Source organism: Melospiza georgiana, chromosome 1 (assembly GCF_028018845.1).
Source record: "Melospiza georgiana isolate bMelGeo1 chromosome 1, bMelGeo1.pri, whole genome shotgun sequence".
Taxonomy (NCBI): domain Eukaryota; kingdom Metazoa; phylum Chordata; class Aves; order Passeriformes; family Passerellidae; genus Melospiza; species Melospiza georgiana.
Window position 1 is genome coordinate 117,912,935 of NC_080430.1, and position 21,567 is coordinate 117,934,501.

The following is a 21,567-nucleotide window of genomic DNA, read 5'->3' on the forward strand; positions in this document are numbered from 1 at the left end:
TGAAAGAGTTCTTATGGTAGGGCATACTGCTAGAGGTGGGTGGAAGGAAGAATGTGTATGCCAGCATAGTAGTTTTGAAGGAATAAATACTGCTCTTATGACTCCCAAAAGTGCACTTGACATAAGTTCATACTTATGCTGACTTATTGCTGGATTTGAAAAGTGTTGAGAATTTAATTTGAAATATTATGGCTGTTTGTTGAAAACATTACAAATACTAGTGTTAAAACATTACAAATACTGTACTTAATCTTCTTTCCAGAACAAAGCATAGCTATATTGATCTAGTAAGACCAAATGCTTCGAATTATTGGAATGGAGAGAGGAAGACAACTGTGGTTAGTAGAAGCAGTTAAAGATCTTTAAGAATATGTTTAGGTATCAGTATTGAGTTTTGATTGGGCTGTCATTGCAGTTTTTGATACAACTGCATTATTTCAAGTAAGAGGTTACTTGTTTGTTCTGTCATGGAGATAACACTGTAGTGAATCAAGGTTTTAAATAAGGTATTTTTGAGAGTAGCGTGGTAGTAATAAATAAAGACATTGCTCAGGTTGAAAAAGATAATGTCAGCTAATACCAGGAGTACTTAAATATAATGAACATCAACTTCAAAATTGTTTTGAGAAGGTATTTCTTGTATCCTTATCTTCAAAATTTTTAATATTTAAATGTGCTGATTTGTATTGACTCTGTAACTCATCTAAGCTAGCATTTAGTTAAATATTTCAAAAACCTGCTTTGCTGCAAAATAGATGCCACAGTGAGTATTACATAATTTGAATATATGTATAATTACAAAGTTGGCAAATGCTGAAATCTAGCATGATACATTTTATTTGTATACTGACTGCACATTAAATATATCTATTTGTATGCTGTTTAGTTAAAGATTTGTACCTAGGAAGATACTTATGCATGTACAACTTAGATGAAAATTCATTGAAATATATATCTTACACTTATACATGAGTAATAAGTATATAATTTTTATTGCTCAAGATGTAATATACTTACAAAGAAGGACAAACTGTGAATTGCTTGTTAGTAAAGAAGCTTTAAAAAGTAAGGGTGAAATGCCTGTGTCTGTATGACTTAGACAAATAGATTTGTCTCTAGTTGTCAAGTCCAAGAGGGTTTTTTTCTGCTTTTTTGGGTAACAATTTTGAATTAAATTGCTTGGAAAGCAGGAAGCAAGAACTTGTCTAACAGTCATTTCAATTTCTTTTGCTGCTGGAGGGCCAGGAGTTTCACAACCAAAGTGCTAACTTACTGGGAGAGAACAGCTAATGCAGTTCAAAAGAACTTAATTCTGCTTTTAAGGTTTTTTTAATCAGAGAAGAAATTGACTGTGTGAAGTTTTGCTACAGAATAGAAAAAAAAACTTTATATTTTTAATTGTGTTTAGTATAAATAACTCATTTATAAAGCTCTTTTATCAGCTCAGCTTTATAGTATTGAATTGGTAGATAATAATAGAAGAGAGTGATATATACTGAAAGAACAATGTCTAAAGTTAATATTCAAGGAATACCTAGATAAATACACACTCTTCCTGTAGAAAGCTATTTCATGAAGTCTTTGATAAGATTTATGTCAGCTAGAGTGTATAGCTCAAGTAAGTGTCATGCCTGTGACTATTCCATGTACTATAAGTGCAGGACTTAAATTAATTCTATTTTAAGGGCTTGACAAGTTATATACCCAAGTTCTGATGGGGGCCCTTGGCTTCTCATGCTTTTAAGCATGTTTGTGAAGAACTATCTTTATATGGACATGTTAGACCATGTAATTTAACTTTTCTTTTTTCTTCTGTCTTAGTGATTTAGAATCTAGACGAGAAGTTAAGAAAGAGGAGGGTGAAGCATTTGCACGAGAACATGGACTTATCTTTATGGAGACATCTGCCAAAACTGCTTCCAATGTAGAGGAGGTAACTTTGCTCAACACCGGCTTTTTACTAAAACAGTTGATTTAAATTACACTTGTTTGTATAGATAGTATTCCTCTAGATTTTGGGTTCCTTAATTTGAATTAGCTACTCTTTATATTAGGAGAATAATGTATATTATATATTATTCTGTGTTGTAATTGATTACACAGCACTAATTATATTGTTGAGACTTCCTAAATAATGTACTTGTGGGTTTTTTGAAGTATTTGATCAGAGAAATGGCTAACTTCTGTCTGCTGTGAAATCTAAGAAGTGAGGCTAGAGTAGATTGCTAGTCCAAAGCAAGCCAAGCTATTGGTATTCTTGGCAGATGTCACTGTAACCTGTTCTGAAGGCTCCTGGTATATCATGAGCTCTTCACAGCAATCTCTTGCAGTGCTTTGCTATTTGTACTGTCATCATCTTTCCTGTATACTACCTTGTAGGAATCTTCTTCAATTTGCACACAGCTTCTATTTTCTGTCCTCTACAGAGCTGCCGAAAGGATCATTGCCTTGGTTACTGTAGTCTGCTGTGTATTTGAATATTAGGTCTTTTCAAGTTTGGCTTATAGTTCACATTTCTGGACACATGTGAATTCTTGCATTTCTCACCTTGGTTTACTGCATTCCTTTCTTGAAGGGTAGTCATGGTGGGCTGAACTCAGCTGCAAGTGAATACCTACCAAGTTGCTCACTCAGTGTTTCTGTCCAGCAGGATAGGGGAAAGAACCAGAAGAGCCAAGGCAAGATAAAACTCAGGGCCTGAGATAGTTTTAAATATTAAGGAAAGAGATGGACAAAGAGTGACAGAAAAGCAGTCACAGCTTCCTGCAAACAAATTGAATTTAATTTCTCTGAGAACCAGTGACTTTGACTACCTTTTGGTTTTTTTTTCTTGAGCATTATATCATATAATATGAAATACCCCTCAAGCCAGGTCTGGTCAGCTGTCCTGGCTGGTTTATGTGCCCCCGTGATTTTGCCTACCCTAAGCCTAATCACTGTCAGGAGAGGGCAGTGTAAGAAATAGAAAACCTTGACACTCAGCAGTAGCTAAAACATCAGTCTGCTATCAATACTGTTTTAGTCATAAATCCAAAACACAGCACCATGCAGGCTGCTATAAAGAAAACCAACTGTGTTGCAGCCAGGCAAGTACAGTGGTGGACCAAGAGCTCCAGCTGAGATGTTAGTGCTATGTACATCAGAAAGATTGCTTCACATGTCTTTAAAGCCCATACTGGGTTCATCCACACTGAACTTTCTTAAAATGACATAACTTCTTATACTACGTAATCCATCCCTATTCATTTCCTAAACTATCCTAAATTCAAAATGATGTGTAACCAATGAGGTATTCTTTTAGTGGTAAAGCCTTTTCATTATAAAATATTAAAGTTTTTTGAAAAGTTACAGTAAGCTATAGATGACTTTGACAGAATTCATTACCACCTGATTCTAAAGTTATCACCTCTTTTTGCATCAAAAAATATGTCCTAGTGAATGAATTGTCCAGTATCTAATGCATCTCTGATTGTCAGGAGGCAAATGAGCATGAAGTTCTTTATCAGAAAGTTCACATAGAATCCTCTCCTTGTGGGAGTAGTGTGTGTATGTGCTGACTAATTCTGGTGGAAAAGCTTTAGTATATAATCCTTTCCAGTGACAGTCAAGTGCATTCCTTAAATGGTGTTCTCAGTAAACACAAAAAAAGTGGCATGATGTAGGAATAGTTAACAGCTATAGAAGCAAAATCCTAACTTCTAGCACTTCCTTTATATGAACAAATCAGCTTCTGTTGGTAATGTTTTTTTAAGCTGTTTCCCTTGTTCAATCCTGATTTCCACCACTGTGGAATACCTTAGTAAATCCGTAGCTGGAGCAGTACACTGACCTTTTCAGTGCTTGGATCTTAAAACAGTTTAAAATTGTTCATTATATTCTTCAGGATTTTGTCTCATTACCTACATCTTGAATAGAAATGGATGATAAGGAGTGGAAAACATGCTGCTGGCTGTTTGTTTTGTGCAAGGCTGTTGGAGAAGTTTCCATCCTGTTTGCATAATAGGTAATAGATAGTAGGGAGTGGGAAGTAGATCCTTCATAGTTACTTTGGAGACTTCTAAGAATTCGCTGTGACCACAGGGTTAAATCATCGTATTTCATGTGGAATGGGATTGTGTAAAAAGAGCTTCTGCGTCACTGAGAAGGTAGAATGGTTACTGGAGGGAGGTTAGGCACAGGCTTATAATCTGACTGCAGTGCAAGGACAGGTAATGCTAGTGTCTTCATATTTATTTGAACAGGAGGTTGTTGTTGATTTACTTTTAGTTTCTGTCAAAAGCTGTACAGGTAACCAACTATCAAAATATTACTGACTTTGTGCTTCTCTTTTTTTCTCCTCAGTGATTTCTAAGGTGATTGTAGTTAGAGCAGTGTACACTTTATCATGAATGGCTGTGGGCTTTCTCATGGTGGAGTCTTGTTAACTTTTGGAATCTTGGTTAACATATTTACTCTACTATGGACGGGTGATGTGCACTCTGAAATGCTCTTTGCAGAGTTCAGTGTTGCTTATTCAGTTTTTCTAAGAAAACACCGTGATGTCCATTGGGAGGCTTTTCACTTGTACACACATAACTATGGGCTCTGAACCCCACGCAGGTTTGCACTTGTTTTAATCATAGCATCCATTACTTTCTGACCTCTCATTAAACCAGCACATAATACATAGGAATTTTTTTTGTCTCATTTGCAAGAGACATTAGCAATTTTATCACATTAGTTATTTTCATTGGTAGTTCAGCAGTAGTTGGTGACTATTAATTGTGCTCTTACCTGCAACATGCAGTTCAGAGTTTGCTGAGAGCTTACTGCTTGGGCAAGGGCAGAGTAGAATCACCAGCATGACCTCAGGGTGACCACGTAGTCCCTTACAGCACATAGTGTTTAACTCTTTGTCCCTGGCATATCAATGGCTTGAATCTGTTTATGTGCACAGATTCTCATGAAGTAAGGATACCTAGCTGTATTTGGGAAGCTACAGTAACTTAGTGCATTATTATTTAATTTCAGACTGCTGCTTTTAATGATGATTACTGATGGGACCAGTCTTAATCCAGAAAGTTTTCTGGATGCTGGTCAAAGCAGTGCTAAACAGCATTAGTGTTCAGAAGCTATTCTCACTTGAGTTGTGCCAGTGTATCACTGACTCCTGGTGTGGGAGTTGGTTTTAGTAAGTTGTTTCCCATATGGAGGGGTGTCTATGCCAAACTTAAGAGCATTGGTTGTGTTGTTCCCAGTTGTCTGCACATAAATAGAATGCAACAGTGAATTCATTATTTAGGATTAAATCTGAATGGACTCATGGTTTTAACTGAGCAATGGAGCACTTCTGCTACATGGAGCTTGATGGTCATTCAGTGGTTCTGTTTCAGTTATGACTTAATTTTCTCTTCAGGCAGCTTCTTTCATGCCTTTGCTTAAATGAATAACAAATATTCAAAGCTCCTGTAGCTTCAACAGTGGCACAGTAAGAGAAAGGAGATGCTCTTTTGTAATATTCTCTGAAGAGTGAAAGTGAAAATATCATGGAAAGATTAGATTCTTAGAGGCATCTAAAGTCGAACTGATTTTTAGAGTGTGTTTAATTTCCCTTCTAACCTTCCTTGAACACAACTAACAGCTGGGAAACAAGCAGTTGTTTGACATGGTAATATAGTAAGCAGGAATTTAGTTAATAAAACTTTAAAATCATAGGATGTTAATAATTTTCATAGCAATGTAAAGTAACACACAAGAGGTAATCTGACTAGCACTTGGAAAAGAGCAGGATTTCTAGGTCATAAGTCTTAAAATAAAACCAAAAACACCCACCCAAAAGTTAGGTTTATCTTAATTTGCATCAAAACCAATATTCCTTCAAGTTCTGGAAATCAAAGTTCTGTGACCTTTCAGCTGTGTGAAGCTGACATTTTAGTCAGTTTCTCCCAGGAGAAAATGGGGTTGAAGCTTGTGTCAGTTCAGCTGAGGAAGGAAGAAGGGGCAGGACGCCTGGCTCTAATGAGGATACACAGCTTTTAGCTGCTTGTGGCAAATCCTTGGATTGTGCCCCAACTTGACAATAAGGAACACTGGCTCTGCTGTGGTTCTTGGGGCTTCTGGGCGTCTTGTGGTATGATAAAAATACAAAGTCTCAGATAACTAAGTGTTTCACTCTTCATAGAAGAGCATGAAATCTATGATACTGCTTGCCTGACCTGTAGATTCCTGGAGAAAAGGATTCTTAGTTCTGGGGGTTCTATCTTTTTTGGTTTCCCTCAGGTAACTGTTCAACAACAGTTCCAGAACTTATTAAGTCAGTTTGAGCTCGAGTAATATGTATCAGCTCAATAAGTCTGTCAGAAAGTTTGTCCCTCAACGGGGACATAAAGAAATCGCTGTCAACTTCTGGTTTGTGTCTTTGCACCTATACTTCAAATATAAGGTTACAAATGTGTTGGGGTGCTTTTTGGGTGTGGGTTCATTATATAACACCTTATTATGCTTACTAACCCCTCTGCATCCCTTTTAGTGTGCTAGGCTTCTTCCTGAAAGATAATTTACCTGTAAAAAGCATTGCCTTACTGTGGGTGCATAAAAGAGCTGCTCAGAGCTTTGGAATCTCACTTTATTAAGTGGGCATCTAGCACCACTTACACACTGGGATGGTGAATACTTTAGGCATAAATCCATTTCTTGTCTATGTTGTTACTGTTTCCAAATGCATTCTTAAATAGTAGAGTAATCTAACTATATCATATCTTACTGCTAAAAGATAAGATAGGAAATTGGAGAGGAGGAAAATTCGAGGTGTTGGCTGGGTCATACGTTAAAATTTGTGGTACATTTAACCTTTCAGCATTCCTCATGTAATTGTAAGAAAGAATCCAGGAAATAATGATTGCCAAATTTTTATTTCCATGCATTAAACTTAATTTTAACATTGCCACCAGAGGGCAGCATGTTCCACGAGCTAGCAGTGCTGAACATGCTCTCGTACCTGATTATAGGCAAAGATGAACTAGTAGTCTTGAGTTTTGAAACATATCAGTAATTCATTTACAAGTTTTTTCCTGCTGTGCTCAGCTTATAGCAAAGTCCTAAGATTGTTGTCCTTCCAATAGCTTTCTGGGAAAAACAAGTGACATTATTGACATCTGCAAGTAAAACCTGAATGTAGCTGCTCTACTACTCACATTCTGGTGCCCCTAACTTATTATTACTCCTGCATACAGCTCCCATGGGACAGTGGTATCAGAACTTACTTACTCCCTTACCTGTTTCTTGTATTGTTTTTACCAGTTACAGAATTAATTTTTCCTGGATTTGTCTCAAGGGTAGTTAAAACTGTATTACTTCTTCTTCTGATGTGAATGTTGAAGTTGATTTAATTCTACATTCAGTGTTTGTAGGATTAATTTACCTTAAATGCAGTATCTGTAGTGTTTTTTGTAGTTGCAGTTTTGGGTTGTTTGGGGAGTTTTTTGGGGCAAGCACTGTGAGTCGTGACTTCTTGAGCCTCATGTTGCTATATAATCTGGGAAACTCCTTACACAAATAATCTAAAATGATAATGTACTGATATATTGTGATTTAAAAGCCTCTTTTGTTGGCTTTGCAGTAGGTGCAGGCATGACACAACAGGCAGATCACATCTTGCAAGGCTCACTTTCCCACTTGTACAGTAATGCACTTTTCCTCAAAGGGATATTGCTATGACTTGGGAACCTAGTGATAATGAGCACACAATTGAAAAACATGTTACATTAAAACAAGTCACTGAATAACTTGTGTACAACCTTTTTTTATTGCTGTGGTACAGTTATATGCAGTCTCATGCTAAAAGCATCAGCAAGTTGGAGTTTAGAAAATGATCAGAGTTAAACATTAAATGTAGACATTTTCCTGAAGGTACATTGTTTTCTTGAATTTCCCCAAAATGTAGTCAAGGATTTTTATATTTGGAAGTCTAACGTACTGATTTTGCAAAAGTCTCTCACTTCCTTTTATGAGTAACAGAGGCACTGTGTACTAGGGCATTGCCATCTTTCAGGTGATTATGTATAAATGCAGGGTGAGTCTGCTGCTGTGTCCCCTGGAGTGGTGAAAATGACCCTGGACCTGATTTGGGGTGGAGAAGCATGAGTATCTTTGTCTGGTGTTTTAGTAGCAGCAGCATTATAGGAATGTACAATGCAAGTGCAGTAGGCTTGGTAGGCAGCCAGCTGAGTCCTTGTGGGCTTGCTGGTGAGGTCTTGTGTGGAAGTGGCTGAACTGCACCTGGATCCAAGCTGGTGTGTGAGGTGCTGCAGCTGTGTTCTTGCAGTGCCCTGCATGTGATCTAATAAATCTAAACTGGATTTGAGGGGAAATCATTCTGTCTTTCTGCATTTATGGCTCAGTTAATCTGAAAATAGGATAAACTGCCCATAAATAATTAAGAGTTTATAGTATACTGCATGTTCCAGATAAGAGCGAGAACATGCAGTATTAAAAGAGATTTTTGGAAGAAGTCAATTCTACCAAGTTCACCTTCTTGTCCTTGATAATTGGAGCACTAGCATTAGCCAAAATCTGATGGGATAGTCTTAAAGCAGGTAGACTGCTGTTTTAGTGATGATCTCAGGTGATTGAGTCTGCTAACTCTTTGAATCGTAAGTTAAGATACATGGATCTGAGAGACAAATGGAAGTATCAAGGGATTCAAGTCTCTTTTCAAGGCTGATTAGTAGCAATTTTTTAAAATATATACAAAGAAGGGAATGTGAGATAGACTTTCTATGTGCTATGTCCTTATAATTTGTTTTCAAAGAAGAATTATTTCTGTGGCCCAGTGCAACCTGGCATTTTGCTATGCAAAGTAACATTATGTGCTGTTTAAATATGTCATGCACCAGAATCACTGATGGCAATGGGGTAGTCAGATTATGACTTCAAGAGAACAGAAATGGTACACCTAAGATTAATGGAATATTTGGATTTTTCAGATCAACAGTTTCTTGGCCAATATGTTTAATATTAAAATATACTGCACTGAACTCAGTATACTCTTTTGCTTTGTATGGTACATGTGTACCATAAAAGGAATTTTATGTTGGTGCAGTGCTTTTTTCCAGTGTGTTTTACTGGTTTTTGTGAGGATAGATGCATTGCTACAATGACTGCTCTTGAGTGTAGTACCCAAAAGTTAATTTATTCTCAGTTGTATCAGTTTGGAGTCTGTTAAAATTCTGGTTTGTTGCTCTAAAGCAATTTTTATAGATTTAATGTAATTCTCATGAAATTAATTCTAAGAGTCTTGGTGTACTTAGCCAACATCTTCTAGAAGAGTTAGAAGTGCCAATTGTTAAGTGCTTGTTTACATGAAGTTATCATAACACTTTTTTTAAGACTTCAAGTTCTGTTTAATGTCCCGCTGAAGTAGAAGTAAGGATCCTCACAGAATCCAGCTGTGTGAATTTTCAAAGTTGACTTACACCTTTCAATGGGCACACGTATGAAGCCATTACAATAATTAGTATGTTATCAGGAACAAAGATAAGTTTGAATTTTTTTCCTTACATAGAAAACTTCAGTTTCGGAGGAATTTGAATCAATTCGTAGTTGGCCAAAAGCCAATTTTTCTTCTCAACTGTAACACGTGTTTGAAAAACGAACTCGCTTCCTAAGTGCCTTGTGAATCTGCAATGATTAATTCTTCTCATTATTTTGCTGCAAATTCTCATGACCCTCTGTGATGATTCGATCACCCACTTAGAGTTTATGCATATTCATATCTCTCTGCTCCTGCTGCAGTCGTTCAAGTCTCCTTCACTGGCTGTGGTGTGTGCTTGGTGCAGTAATTGAGCTGCAGTAGATTGATTACTCTGGGGAGCTGTAAGGCCTTTAAAGGTGAAAACATATCAGTCCTGTTAATTAGGAAACAAAGCTCTGGTGGCAAGTTCAGCAGTCAAATGCTTCCAGTGTAGAAATGAGGAAAGGTATGATTTGTTCCTCTCCATGAACCCTGTTTACTTTTTTATATTTGAATTAGATCTGTATTTGCTGTAATAGGCTTGTGCAGAAGGTAGCATGTCTTGTGTGCTTGCATGGTGTTGGTATTTTAAAACAAAAAGAACTGTATGTTTATTGTAATTACTAGCTGCTGTTAATCACCTCCTAAATTATGCATTATTTTAGGTGTTACTTGACCTATAAAGCTAAATGAGAGATGAAAATGGAATCATTGATTGTAAACTTTAACCAAAAACATCTATATCAGTCACTTGTTCAGATCTGAGTGTCAAAGTGTTTTCTCTGAATTAAAACAATAGATTTTTTGAAGTCATTACAAAACCTGGGGCCCCTCCTTTCTACTATTAAGATGTCTGTTACCCATTGTGTGCAAGATTAATTAAAGAGAATACGTTCTTAAAATTAGGTGAATATTAAATGATAGCGTAAGGTTTCAGCCAGCAGACAGCATCCTTACATCATCATTGTAAGTACCCTGTGGTTTTATGTTGCTAAGCACTCTAATCTAGAGTGGCCTATTACAGAGATATTAAGGGTAGAGGAAACCATCTGCCACACAATCTATCCATAAGGGTCAGAAATAAATAATTTAAAAGTAATTTATATATCTTAAAAACCACTTTTTCCCTGTAATTACTGGACAACAGATTGTGGAATACAGATGTTATGAAAATGCCACTGTTTTTGTAAACAGCGTGTGATCCATTGCTGATTCAGGGTGGGTTATGGGATGCTGTTGTCATACCTGTTCCTGCAGAGGTCAGGAAGGAAAGTCTCACTGAAGCAACTGCACATGAGATTGAATTCCAGTTAGTGCATCCTACACTGAAGGATATCGCATTCATTGTGTCTGTGGTCTTCTTTCTCTGTTCTAGGCATTTATTAACACTGCAAAGGAGATCTACGAGAAAATCCAGGAAGGAGTTTTTGACATAAATAATGAGGTAACTTTTAGTACTCTGTACACTTTCTGCTTTTTTAAAGCACAGAATTCACCTCCCCTAGAAAGCTGGACAGTAAAAGATTTGTCTGTTCCATTTGGCTGTAGAGTTGTCTGCCATTGTGATAAAAATGGATTAAAATAAGTGACCCTATCCATCCATGAAGCATCACAAAATAATATAAATCCCCAAAAGAGAAGAAAATCCACTTTCATCCACTTCTCCATATGGTGTCATCTGTTTTCAAAGATAATTTTCCACTATGTAAATGGAGGACCATGTTGATATGCCAGATGCACTCCATGAGCTGTCCAGTGTAGGGGAGGGATTGCTTTGAGAGTTACATAAAAGACTTTTGAAATGTTCCTGGTTTAGGTGGCTGGATACTGTAGGGAGTAAAAGATTAGCCATTTTGCTTATGCACATTAGTGAAATTAGAGATTAGGGCCTGTGCCTTTGCTTGTTTGGGATAAGGGTGGAGAGATGGAGAAAGGGGAACAAGAGCTAGAACGATGTATAATGTGTCTTGAATTTTGAAATTACTGTGCTGTTGAAAATCTTGCTTCCTAACACTAGTATTATATAAGCTCTCTGTTAACAGTCTCATAAAAATTTGACAATATGAGGTGATCAGTCTTTTTGGGAGATCAGGTTGGGTTTTTTATCCTGCATGTCCCTCTATATTGTTGCTGAGGTGCTTAGTGAAACCACATGTGAAAATCTGCGCCACCACTCTGCTCTGTTTGTGCTCTGTGGAAAGCTATCTCCAGACTGTCAGTGAGATGCTTCTCTTAGACATTACCATCCTTGCAGGATTGTTCAGAGTAGGGAGGGAATTGGCAGGACTCAAATTAGGTAGTTTCATCTTTTTTCGCTCAATATATTTCAACATGAGAGAATTCAGACTGTTGAAAGAGGAAAAAAATCAGAAACTTCAGAGGATGCAAAGTAATGCATCAGGAAACTTGTAGCTAAATAAGATGTGAATAGTAATCCTCTAAACTAATTCTGACTGGGAAGTGTGTGTGCATGTTGGTGAAGCACTTCTTAAATTCAGTTCACTGATGAAAAATTTAAGATCATCTTTCACATCTTTCCTGAAGAAAATGCAGTTGGTAGTGCAATATAAATTGGAGAGCAGAGTGTCTGAAAAAGCATGCTTGTTGTATCTGTCGAGTTTCATATAGTAGCTGACTGCTTTACTGTGCCTTACCGAGCTTTGATTGCAATATGCTGTCAAGAGCCAACAGTCCGTGCTACTTACTTGGCTTTATGCCAAGTCTGGCTTCTTGATTCCTCAAGAAGTTGCTATCAGCCCAGAGGGGGCAAAACCAATGAGCCATAGGGCATGCTTTTTATTAAAGGGGAGTCAAAGAGCGAAAAGAAACCACATCAGCTGCTGTCAATACTAAGCGAGTGCCAGAAACCCGAAGGCTACCACTGCTGCAGAACAACTGCCAAGCACTATAAATCTGAGATTTGCTGTGACGCAAAGTTTCCTTAAGAGCTTAATTTCTGAAGCTACTGTATTACTTTTCTCAAAGTGGTGTATTTTTAGGTAAAATCCACTTGAGGGAGTGAGGGTTAAGATATAAGTGTGATTTTGATGAATGAAAGAGCTACGCTGTGTGTGGGTTCTTGGCAAGTAGCCATGTCTTTTGGGATCACAGAAATTATTGATGACACAGAACACTCGTATGCCCTTAGCCTCTACAGCTGATTCAACACAGAAAGAAATGCTGTCTAGAGAGGAAAAGTTTTATATTAAACTATTAAACCGGTGGAGATTTTGGCAAGAGGGGAGAGGTTATACATTCTTAGCAAATGTTGTGTATTTTTAAGCTATATGCCAAGTAGTATTCAAATACAATTCTTGCTCTGTGTTTTTTTTTTAATAGGAGTTTAAGCTACAGAGTGTAACATGGAGATAAAATTCAAATGAGAAGGAAGGCATCTTACTTTAAATAATATTTAATTGCTAAGAACATGCTAGGAAAAATTACAAACTTTGATGTATTTATTGCATACATTAGGAGAACTTGTTATATGATCTTCTAAATAGAAAAAGTAGCTTTTTAAGTATATTCTAAAATATTTACACTGTGTATTAAACTTCATTTCAGGCAAATGGCATAAAAATTGGCCCTCAACATGCTGCCACCAATGCAACACTTGCAGGCAATCAGGGAGGACAACAAGCTGGAGGAGGCTGCTGTTGAGCCTGTTTTTACTTTCTAGCTGCCTGGATGAGGCCTACTTACTTGTTTGTTCACCCTTCCCTCCCCCTGCCCCGCTCGCCTCCACTTCAATTCAACTGAGACATGAAACTTGTAAGTTGGTTTCCTGTTGCAGAAGACTTTATCCTTCAAATTCTTGTATAACTTTGAATAAATGGTTAATGTTCACTTAAAGACAGATTTTGGAGATTGTATTCATATCTATTTACATTTGATTTCTAGGTCAATTGATGTGATTATTTTTGTTAAATGTTGTCTTGTGCCCTTGACTACGAACTGAATTGTATTAAACACTACAAAGTCATCTGAGTATTTTAATCAGTTTGTGTAGTTAGGTTTCCCAGCTCCTGAGGTTACCTAATGTTTAATATTGTAGAGCTGTCCTCAAGTTTTTTGTCAATTTTCAAGGCTATGAAGAGAAGCAGAAGGACTCTTTTAATTCTGTATTTATCACTTTCTGTATATATAGTTTAATAACCTGCTTGGGTGTACTTGCCAAGCTAGAATTCTTTAATGCATTTGCATAAAATCTATACTACTTAGAGCTTGAAAACTACAAAAGCATTAATAGGAACTGCTTGGATGCTAAATTTTAAGCCTTTTTGACATTGTTAGCATGTTCATGCTCCCCTGTCATTATCCTGAAGTCCAAGAGAGATGCTTAATGTATATTACTAGAGGCTACATACGTGCTATCTATTTTAATGCCAAATGTTTGCTGTTTATCCACAATTTCCACAACACCTCTTCAGAAATGGATTAGCTGTTTGCCTTAACAAATACTGTAGGTGAAAACAGAGTATGGATGAAAAGTAGAGGAGGAGTTGATAAATTTAAAATGGCACATTTTAAAAACATTAATCTTCTCAATGGTTTTTTCTTGTTTACCACTTGATTTCTAGGTATATTTTTCATGCAAGGACAGTTTTTCAACCTAAATGTATAGTGGTCGTGTAAAGTTTTCTTTTAGTGACAACTTGTAATCCTAAATATATGGTAAGCATCTTGTCTATTGTGAAGAGGGTGTGAAAATAAAATCTGCCAGTTTGGAAATCTTACTGAAAATCAAAACTACAAATGTTTTGTTACTTATTATGGTGATGGCTGGGGGGAGGGGCATATTTTTCCTTAAATGAAAGGGTTGCAACAGGACAAAACAAAATCCTGTGTTTAAGTGTTTATTTGTTAAAATACAGAATGTTCATGTCACCTTTCATACAAATGTGCAAACAACTGAGTTTCCATCTCATCCTATTTAAATAATTGCAGACAAAAGGGTGATGCTAATGGTAGGCCATGCTTCATGTATTGGGGGAAATAAAGGGGTGGGGGCAGGCAATGACTGCAAAACTTCTGTCTTACTGGACCAATATTGACTGCAACACAACACTGGAGGAAAGGGATCCTCATGTCACCCATTCTGATTGTCAGAACTTGAACATTCAGAGTGAATAAATTTCAGTCTGATGGGTGTAACATAGCAGTGGTTCTGAGATTAAATAAAATTTGAAAAAATGGTGTGGAACCTTTTGTTGGTATCTCGGGGAAGGGGGAACCAGTATGGATTTATATTAGTTGCTGACTCCCTTCTTTTTTACGCACTTAGTAACATTTTCAGCAATGTAATACAATTATTTTCAGCTTTTAAGTTATTAAGAGGTTACTCCATTTACGTACTTTCAACTTTTAACTGTTTATTTCACAGAGTTTGCATTTATGGAGCACACTTACTGTTTCGGTTGAAGTTTGAAAATGCGTTGCATGACAGTAAAACCATAGGACTGAACTGCATGGATGACACAGGAAAACTGGCATGTCCTAACTAGCTGTTTACAAGAAGGAGTGAATGAACATGACTATTAGTTTGGATTAACTACTTGAAGTTTTTTTCACTTGGCAATGTTGTAGAATTCAGTTGTTTGAGATGAGAGAAAAATGTGCTCTTACATAGCAGCCTGAGCTTCATTCCAAAGGGGAATAATGTTAGCTGTAAAAACTGTCCATTAAGGGAGCGGGGGGGGGGGGGAGATTTGAGCCCTGCCCTGAGAAGAACAGAAGTTCATGCTGTTGTAGCGGTGATGATTTGAAAAACTGGAAGCTTCTGACAGTCTCATTTTCTGAAAACATGGAAGAGGTGTAGAATTGCCCAGGAATCCAGGGCTACTATAGAGAAAAAACACCAGTGCTGCTTTTTGGGGGTGAGAGGGGCAGAGGGAATATGCTGTGGCTTACTAAAGTCATGTCTGCAATCAGTTGCTGATCCTGCTGGTTTGGTCCTGGCTCACATGCCAGTCTTAGACTGTACATTATGTTAAGACCGTGGTACTTTCAAAGAGTAGCTAGAACAAAACTGAAATTTCCATGCATTCTGGCTGGCTTTTTGTCACAAACTTTATGCACATGTAAACCTTTTGTTGCTACAGAAATCTCTGTATTTTTGTAGAGATTCTTTTTGAGAAGTCCTGATGCTATTGTATCCAATTAGAATTTGAAAATTTTATAGCACAGAACTTAGCAGGAGGGTTTACTTCTAAAACATTTGCTTAAACATGATTCTTTCACAGGTTTCAGCTTTACTTGTACATGAGCGACTGAAAACTTGCTGAGATTCCATGTCGAATTCCAGTTGCTTTTGTTGGTTACATTTTCACAACCAAAGAACCCAAACATGTAATTGTTTCCCAGCAACTTGTACACCTGTTACATGTAATGTGAAACTGTTGATACCAAAGAAATCATACCAAGGTGCAATTTTTCCCTTAATCACGGTTTAGAATGTGGTAGAAAGAATAGTCAATTTAAAATTAAAAAAAAAAAAAGATTGGGGTGATAAGCCCTCCAAGCGTGACTATAAACTCGTCTCTCCCATTTCTACTAAAAATGAAATTCTCCAGGAATTTTGGCAGTCATTGAGGAAAGATTAACAACTCCCCCTCAATCTTAGCCCTGTGTGTCTCTCTTGGCTTCAGTCATTCTGATTTACTCTTGTGCAGCTCAGCCTCAGCAGTGAGTTAAGGTAAAACAACTGCCAAAACACTTGCTGATAAGCTAAAGCAGCAAGTGTCTGGAGCCCCAGCAAGCAATGAGCTCCATCCCCTGCTCCAGAGTTGTATCCTTTCTGCTGTGTTACGCCTTTTGTGACACTTAGTTTCTTGCGGTGGACTTTGAAGAGCCTTTAGCTGCAATATTTATATGGTGTGTGGGTTAGAGGGGCACACACTAAATGATGCACATTTAAACGGGGCAAGTTTTTTCTGCCTGAAGAATTTACCTGTGACTGTGCTAGAGCACTAAATCTGTTCTTGGGAAAAAATTGAAACTTCTTTTCAGGCTCAAAAATACCGATAAACTGAATAAGAATTTTTAAAAAGTGTACTAAAGTAACTTAGAAATATCAGAAGACAATTTTGAGCATTGGAGGAATTTTTTTAAGTGGTCTTTCTTAAAGAGGGTACCCCAATGTGCCTGTGTTTTTCTCTTAGATGTTACCGGCAGGGTGTTGCTTTTGTAAATGCTGAGGCCTGAGGTAGGGATTTAACAGATTGCTCTTTTGATACTACTCAGTGTCCTACAACTTTCATCTTGGGTTTTTTGGCTGATTTTGTTTGGTTTGGGGTTTTTTTTGTTCTAAATCAGTTTCTCCTGTATATTATCTCCTTTTTGTCTCTTCTGTTTTCATATTGTTTTGTTCACACTAAATCCTGTGAGGGAAATGCTGCTCTGTCTTTACTTGCTCCACATCCGTAACTCCCACACTTACAGGAATTTGCCCAGTATGGGGCATTTGTTTTAGGGGTGGAAGGGTGGGGCAGAGGGAGAGAGGGATATGTGTGCTATCTGGCTGCATGATATAAAAGCATGAAGGAAGTATTACACAGGCTCTGTTACTTGTTACACCTACTGTGTGTACTGGTTTGCATGTGTGGGGGGATGTAATTTGCCTAGTCCTCTTCCACTATTGCATGGGAGGAGGTAGAGGAGACAGAGGAAGACTAACAGGTTTTATTTGGATATCTTAATAAATTTGTTTGCTGAGATCATATGTATGATTTGTGTATCGTTAATGTTCCTCCCCCTAGAATCTCTGGGTTCTCCTCTGCCACATTGCTGCAATGTAACTTTAACAGTATGCAGTGGTGATTTATTGTAATACACTACTGAAATCTCCATTTGTAAATAATCCAGGCTGCTGCTGTGTAAGTAGCTGATGAAATGTCTTTACTGGGTCTGCCGCGTATGAAAGAAACCACAACATTAGGCAATAAAAACTACTAACAGAATGTTACGAAACCAAGACCATGACAAAAAAAGCAGCATGTTGTGGATCTATGATTTTTATTCTTGGGACAGATTTTATTATTTTTGGAACTATTACAAGACTTATGTTAAATATTGTGGATGATAAGAGGAAACAGACTCTTGGCAAACATGGAAAACCAATTACAGCATATTACCCTATTCCCCTTCCAATAAAGGAGGGGCAAAGCTAAAAGTTTATTCTTTGCTTAGCAGCTGGAGGAGGGGGGGGAAGTGTTGCTGCTTTAGCATTGGCTTGAGGAAAGAGATTGTTGCTGTAGCAATCTTACCACAGGCAGTCCAAGGTGGAGAAGGCAAACCCAGTGTGCTCCACAGTCAGTTATACCCCAGCCTGAAAAAGCACACTGTTATGAGACTGCTGAGTAAAGAAATTAATTCTGTGCCATCAGGTGTACTGTTCAGTTAAAAATAAATTTTAAAAACTTGTGTTTGGTTGCAAATCTCTGTTGTGGTGATAGGCATTTGACTTGACATATAAACTGGAACACATCTGATATTTAGACATGGGATTTAACTGCAATATCCCATGGCTCTGTGACATAGAGGTGAAATAAGGTATAGGAAAAACCTACTTCAAAGTTTATTTAGAAGTCTGCACATCCATTTGTACTCCTCTCCCAAATCACAGTTCTTATAAAATTGTCCATGCAGCATGAATGTAGATGAATTGATGCATCAGTATGTTTGTTGGAGTTCCTCCCCACCCCCTCCCCCCCAGCATAGTTATGATTTTTAGAATTCCTTCATTAAAGAGTCAGAGATATAAATGTTTATATTGGGCAGACTCTTGTTGATGGTTGGGTCTATGGTACATTTGCTGTAAATTACAGCAGGATCTAATTAGCCTTTCTTAAGTGAAGCCCAGTTCCATTACTTTTCCTAGATTTAGGCATAAAATTCTAGGAGGGAGGAAAATCTTACGGTGTGAGGAGAGCTCAAAAGAGATCAGTGTACTGTGCTAACAGTTGTCAACTTAACATTGTCTGGGTTAAAGCAGTCAAGTAAACACTGCATGTTCTGATTATGGCATGGGAAAACATTTTCAGACACAGGAAATATCTGAAAGAATGTGACTTAAAAACCAGTTAAATAGCAAGGATACTTGAGAAGACAGGAGTCCATGGGGTTTCTTGCTGTCTGTCCAGATGAGGCAGGGAAGGCTGTCAGATTGAGGCATTGCCCAGCACCTGAGCACTGACACCCACACCTGGGCCAGTGCTGCTGCACAAGGACTGGACCAGCTGTGAGGGAGGAACTTGTAAATATGGACATTGTTGAGAGGTGCACATTTAACAGCACTGAGACTGGAGCTGAGGCAGTGCCCAGAATTTGTAGGGCATGTGTGAATGAGTGGTTTTTAGGAGGAGGGGTGGGTACAGAGACAGCAGCAGAGGAGATGGGCAAATTTACTTGTTGGCAGTTGGCTCAAAAAAAAACCCTGAATCAATGTACAACACCTCTCTTTGATTGTTGTATACAAATGCAGCAAAGCTTTGCCTTGAATGTAGTTAGAAACAGATTGTCCTTATGGGCTTTTTTAGTCCATTTTAATTTATGAGGATGACTAGACCTTGGGTTGCTGGTTAGTGTCATGTCTAAAGTACTTAAGACAGAGAATATCAGAACACAAAAGAATTCCTGTGTCTGGTGCCCTTGAGAGTCAATTCAGCCACTTCTAAGCAAAAGGTGACTGACTGACCTAAGCCAACTGGTCACTGATGAAGGTCTGTCAGCCATCAGTGGTGCACAAAAATCAGTGGATGGGCTCTGCTGCTCCTCCTTGCCCAGTGTTGTTCAGCTTTCATCTCAGAAGTAAAACATTCCCGCACAGAAACAAGAGCACTTGTGGCATCTCCCATAGTTACTGCTGTGAAGCAGAAATTAAGTTTGTGAACTCATGTGCAATTTTGTAATTCTGCCTGGGAAGTTTTTCTAAAAAGCCACCATAACTTCAGAGAAAGAGGCATCCTCGTGTGCAGGACTGACCACTGTGCATCGTAAATTAAGTGCTTTGGCTTTTCCCTGGGTTCCTATCCAAGTCCAATTCTATTTTCTTTCCAGTTTACTTCTCTTCCTTTTTGTTACTACTTCTACCTTTTTTTTCCCTTCTTGGAGTTTGGGTGTCTGTTTAAAGGAAATGATTCAAGAAAGAGTAGCATACTTACAGTTCCCTATTCTTCTGGAAGACCTGTTTTAACTATCACTGTTAAAACAATACACTTTCATCTACTTTGGATGAAGTGATGATTGCTTTTAACAATGTCACTGTGTAAATTTAGAGACATAGTTGGTCATGGACCCACCTATTTAACTGCTAAATCCCAGCTCCTGGATCATCCACCAGTAGTAGAAGGCTTCAGTAGGATCACAGAAGAAAAATGCAGTTCCCTGTTAGTCATTTTTTTGGCCAAGCACCATCTGAATGGTGGGGTTTTGTTTGGTTTGGGCTTTGTTTTGAAGGTGTGTGTAACTTCATTTCATCCTGGCTTTCCAGTTTAATTCAATTGCTATGCAAGTTGAAAAGCAGCTTTCCTTCAATGAGCTCTGAAATTCTGAAGTTGTGGGGTTGTTGCTCAACCAGTCGAAAAGAGGATCCATGAGAGGAGAAGCCTCGACTGAAACTGCTGCTCTGTGAGCCAAGACATCGGCTTGGCTTGCTGCAGGAAGGAGGAGACGGCTCGTTATCTGGGTGCCGGGAGCCAGTGTGTTGGAGTCTCCTCTTCCTGCTCCACAAGGACTGAGGCGTCTCTGAGGTAAGCAAAGCAGCAACGCGATACTCCCTAGGCTTATCAACCACTATCAGCTGGATCTCCTGTTTGCTCCAGACTCCACCTTTACTTGGAAAGTGCTTGCAGTTCCATGAGGTAATTCCTCCTCCCAGCGCTGAGGCTTGTTACCACGACCATGTGCTCCTAGCGTGAGCCAGGACAGAGAATGAGAAAAGCCTGCCCCGACATCCCTGTGCCGTAACTTCCTCTTTCTCCGTCCTGCCGGGGACGGCCGTTGAGCTTCGCGGGCTTTGGCCCTGACCATGGCGGCAGCTGTCGGTCGGTCCGGCCGGGAAGGGACAGAGGGAGTGAGGGAGGGCAAAGCAGCGCTGGCCGGGCAGAGCCATCGCCCTCCCGCCGGCCCAGCTGCCCCGGGCACAGGGAGCTGTCGCTCCCCGCCGCCGCACCGCCGGCTTAGCCACAGGTGCGAGGCAGCACCTGCTCGGTTGGCACCGGGGCCGGTATAAATCTGCGTTATTTTGATTAAGCTCGGATTGATTAGGAACAGGTCCGGCCTCACATACCATAAACACCTATTAAACCGAAATAAATACGTCTACAGGGGGCTTAGCTTAAATGGGTGCAGCTTTGCCTGCGCGGGGGGCGCGGAGGCGGCGGCGGGCGCCGCACACGGCGGTCCCACGGAGCGCGGCCCCGAGGGTGTGGGCACAGGGCCCGGTGCGGGTGCCGGGCGGTGACCGCTGGCGGTGACCGATGGCGGCGGGCGGCGCCGCCGGGGCAGCAGGGCCGCTCCGAGCTGACGTCGCAGCGCGGGGGCGGGCCGGGGTTCCCCGTGAGAGGCGGGAGAGGAGCGCGCCGTGCCCGCGGCGCCCCGTCCCGGGGGATGGTGTTCATCCGTCGCCACGGCAACTCCGACCCGCTGGGGGAGGGGGCGCAGAGAGAGGGCGGCGGTGGCAGCGGGGTCGGTCCCGCCATCCCTGCCGGGCTCCCGCATCGCCCCGGGAGGCGCCCGGCTCGATCTTCCCTGCGAGGCAGCCCGGAGAGGGGGGCGCGCCGCCGGACCCCTCCCCATCCCGGCTGCGGTCCTGAGGCTGTGTCCCGGGGCTCCCTGCCCGTCCCCGGGGACACGGAACGGCGGCGAGAGGGGCGGGGTGAGCGGAGCCCCCCGGGAGGGAGGGGGCACGGTGCTCCTGCCCCGCCGTGGCCCGGGCTCAGAGCCGCAAAGCAGCGGGACCTTTCAAAGGAGCGAAGCCCTCCCGGAGCGGGAGCGCGCAGAGGCGCCGGGAGCGCGCCCCGCCCGGCGGACAGGGACGCGGGATCCGCGGCGTCCCGTTCCCGGAAAGAACAATGGCC

The 21,567-nt window shown here is 39.9% G+C and overlaps 1 protein-coding gene across 1 annotated transcript in view; it reads left to right on the forward strand.

Annotated features, from left to right (window-relative positions):
- The window catches only part of RAB2A (RAB2A, member RAS oncogene family), a 43,133-nt gene extending 28,440 nt beyond the window's left edge, over window positions 1-14,693 (forward strand). Inside the window, exons 6-8 of the mRNA XM_058022669.1 lie at window positions 1,822-1,933; window positions 10,866-10,934; window positions 13,055-14,693. Of these exons, the coding sequence (XP_057878652.1) occupies window positions 1,822-1,933; window positions 10,866-10,934; window positions 13,055-13,150 (277 nt within the window). The 3' untranslated portion in view covers window positions 13,151-14,693. The remainder of the gene's footprint in view (window positions 1-1,821; window positions 1,934-10,865; window positions 10,935-13,054) is intronic.
- Window positions 14,694-21,567: the final 6,874 nt, after the last annotated feature.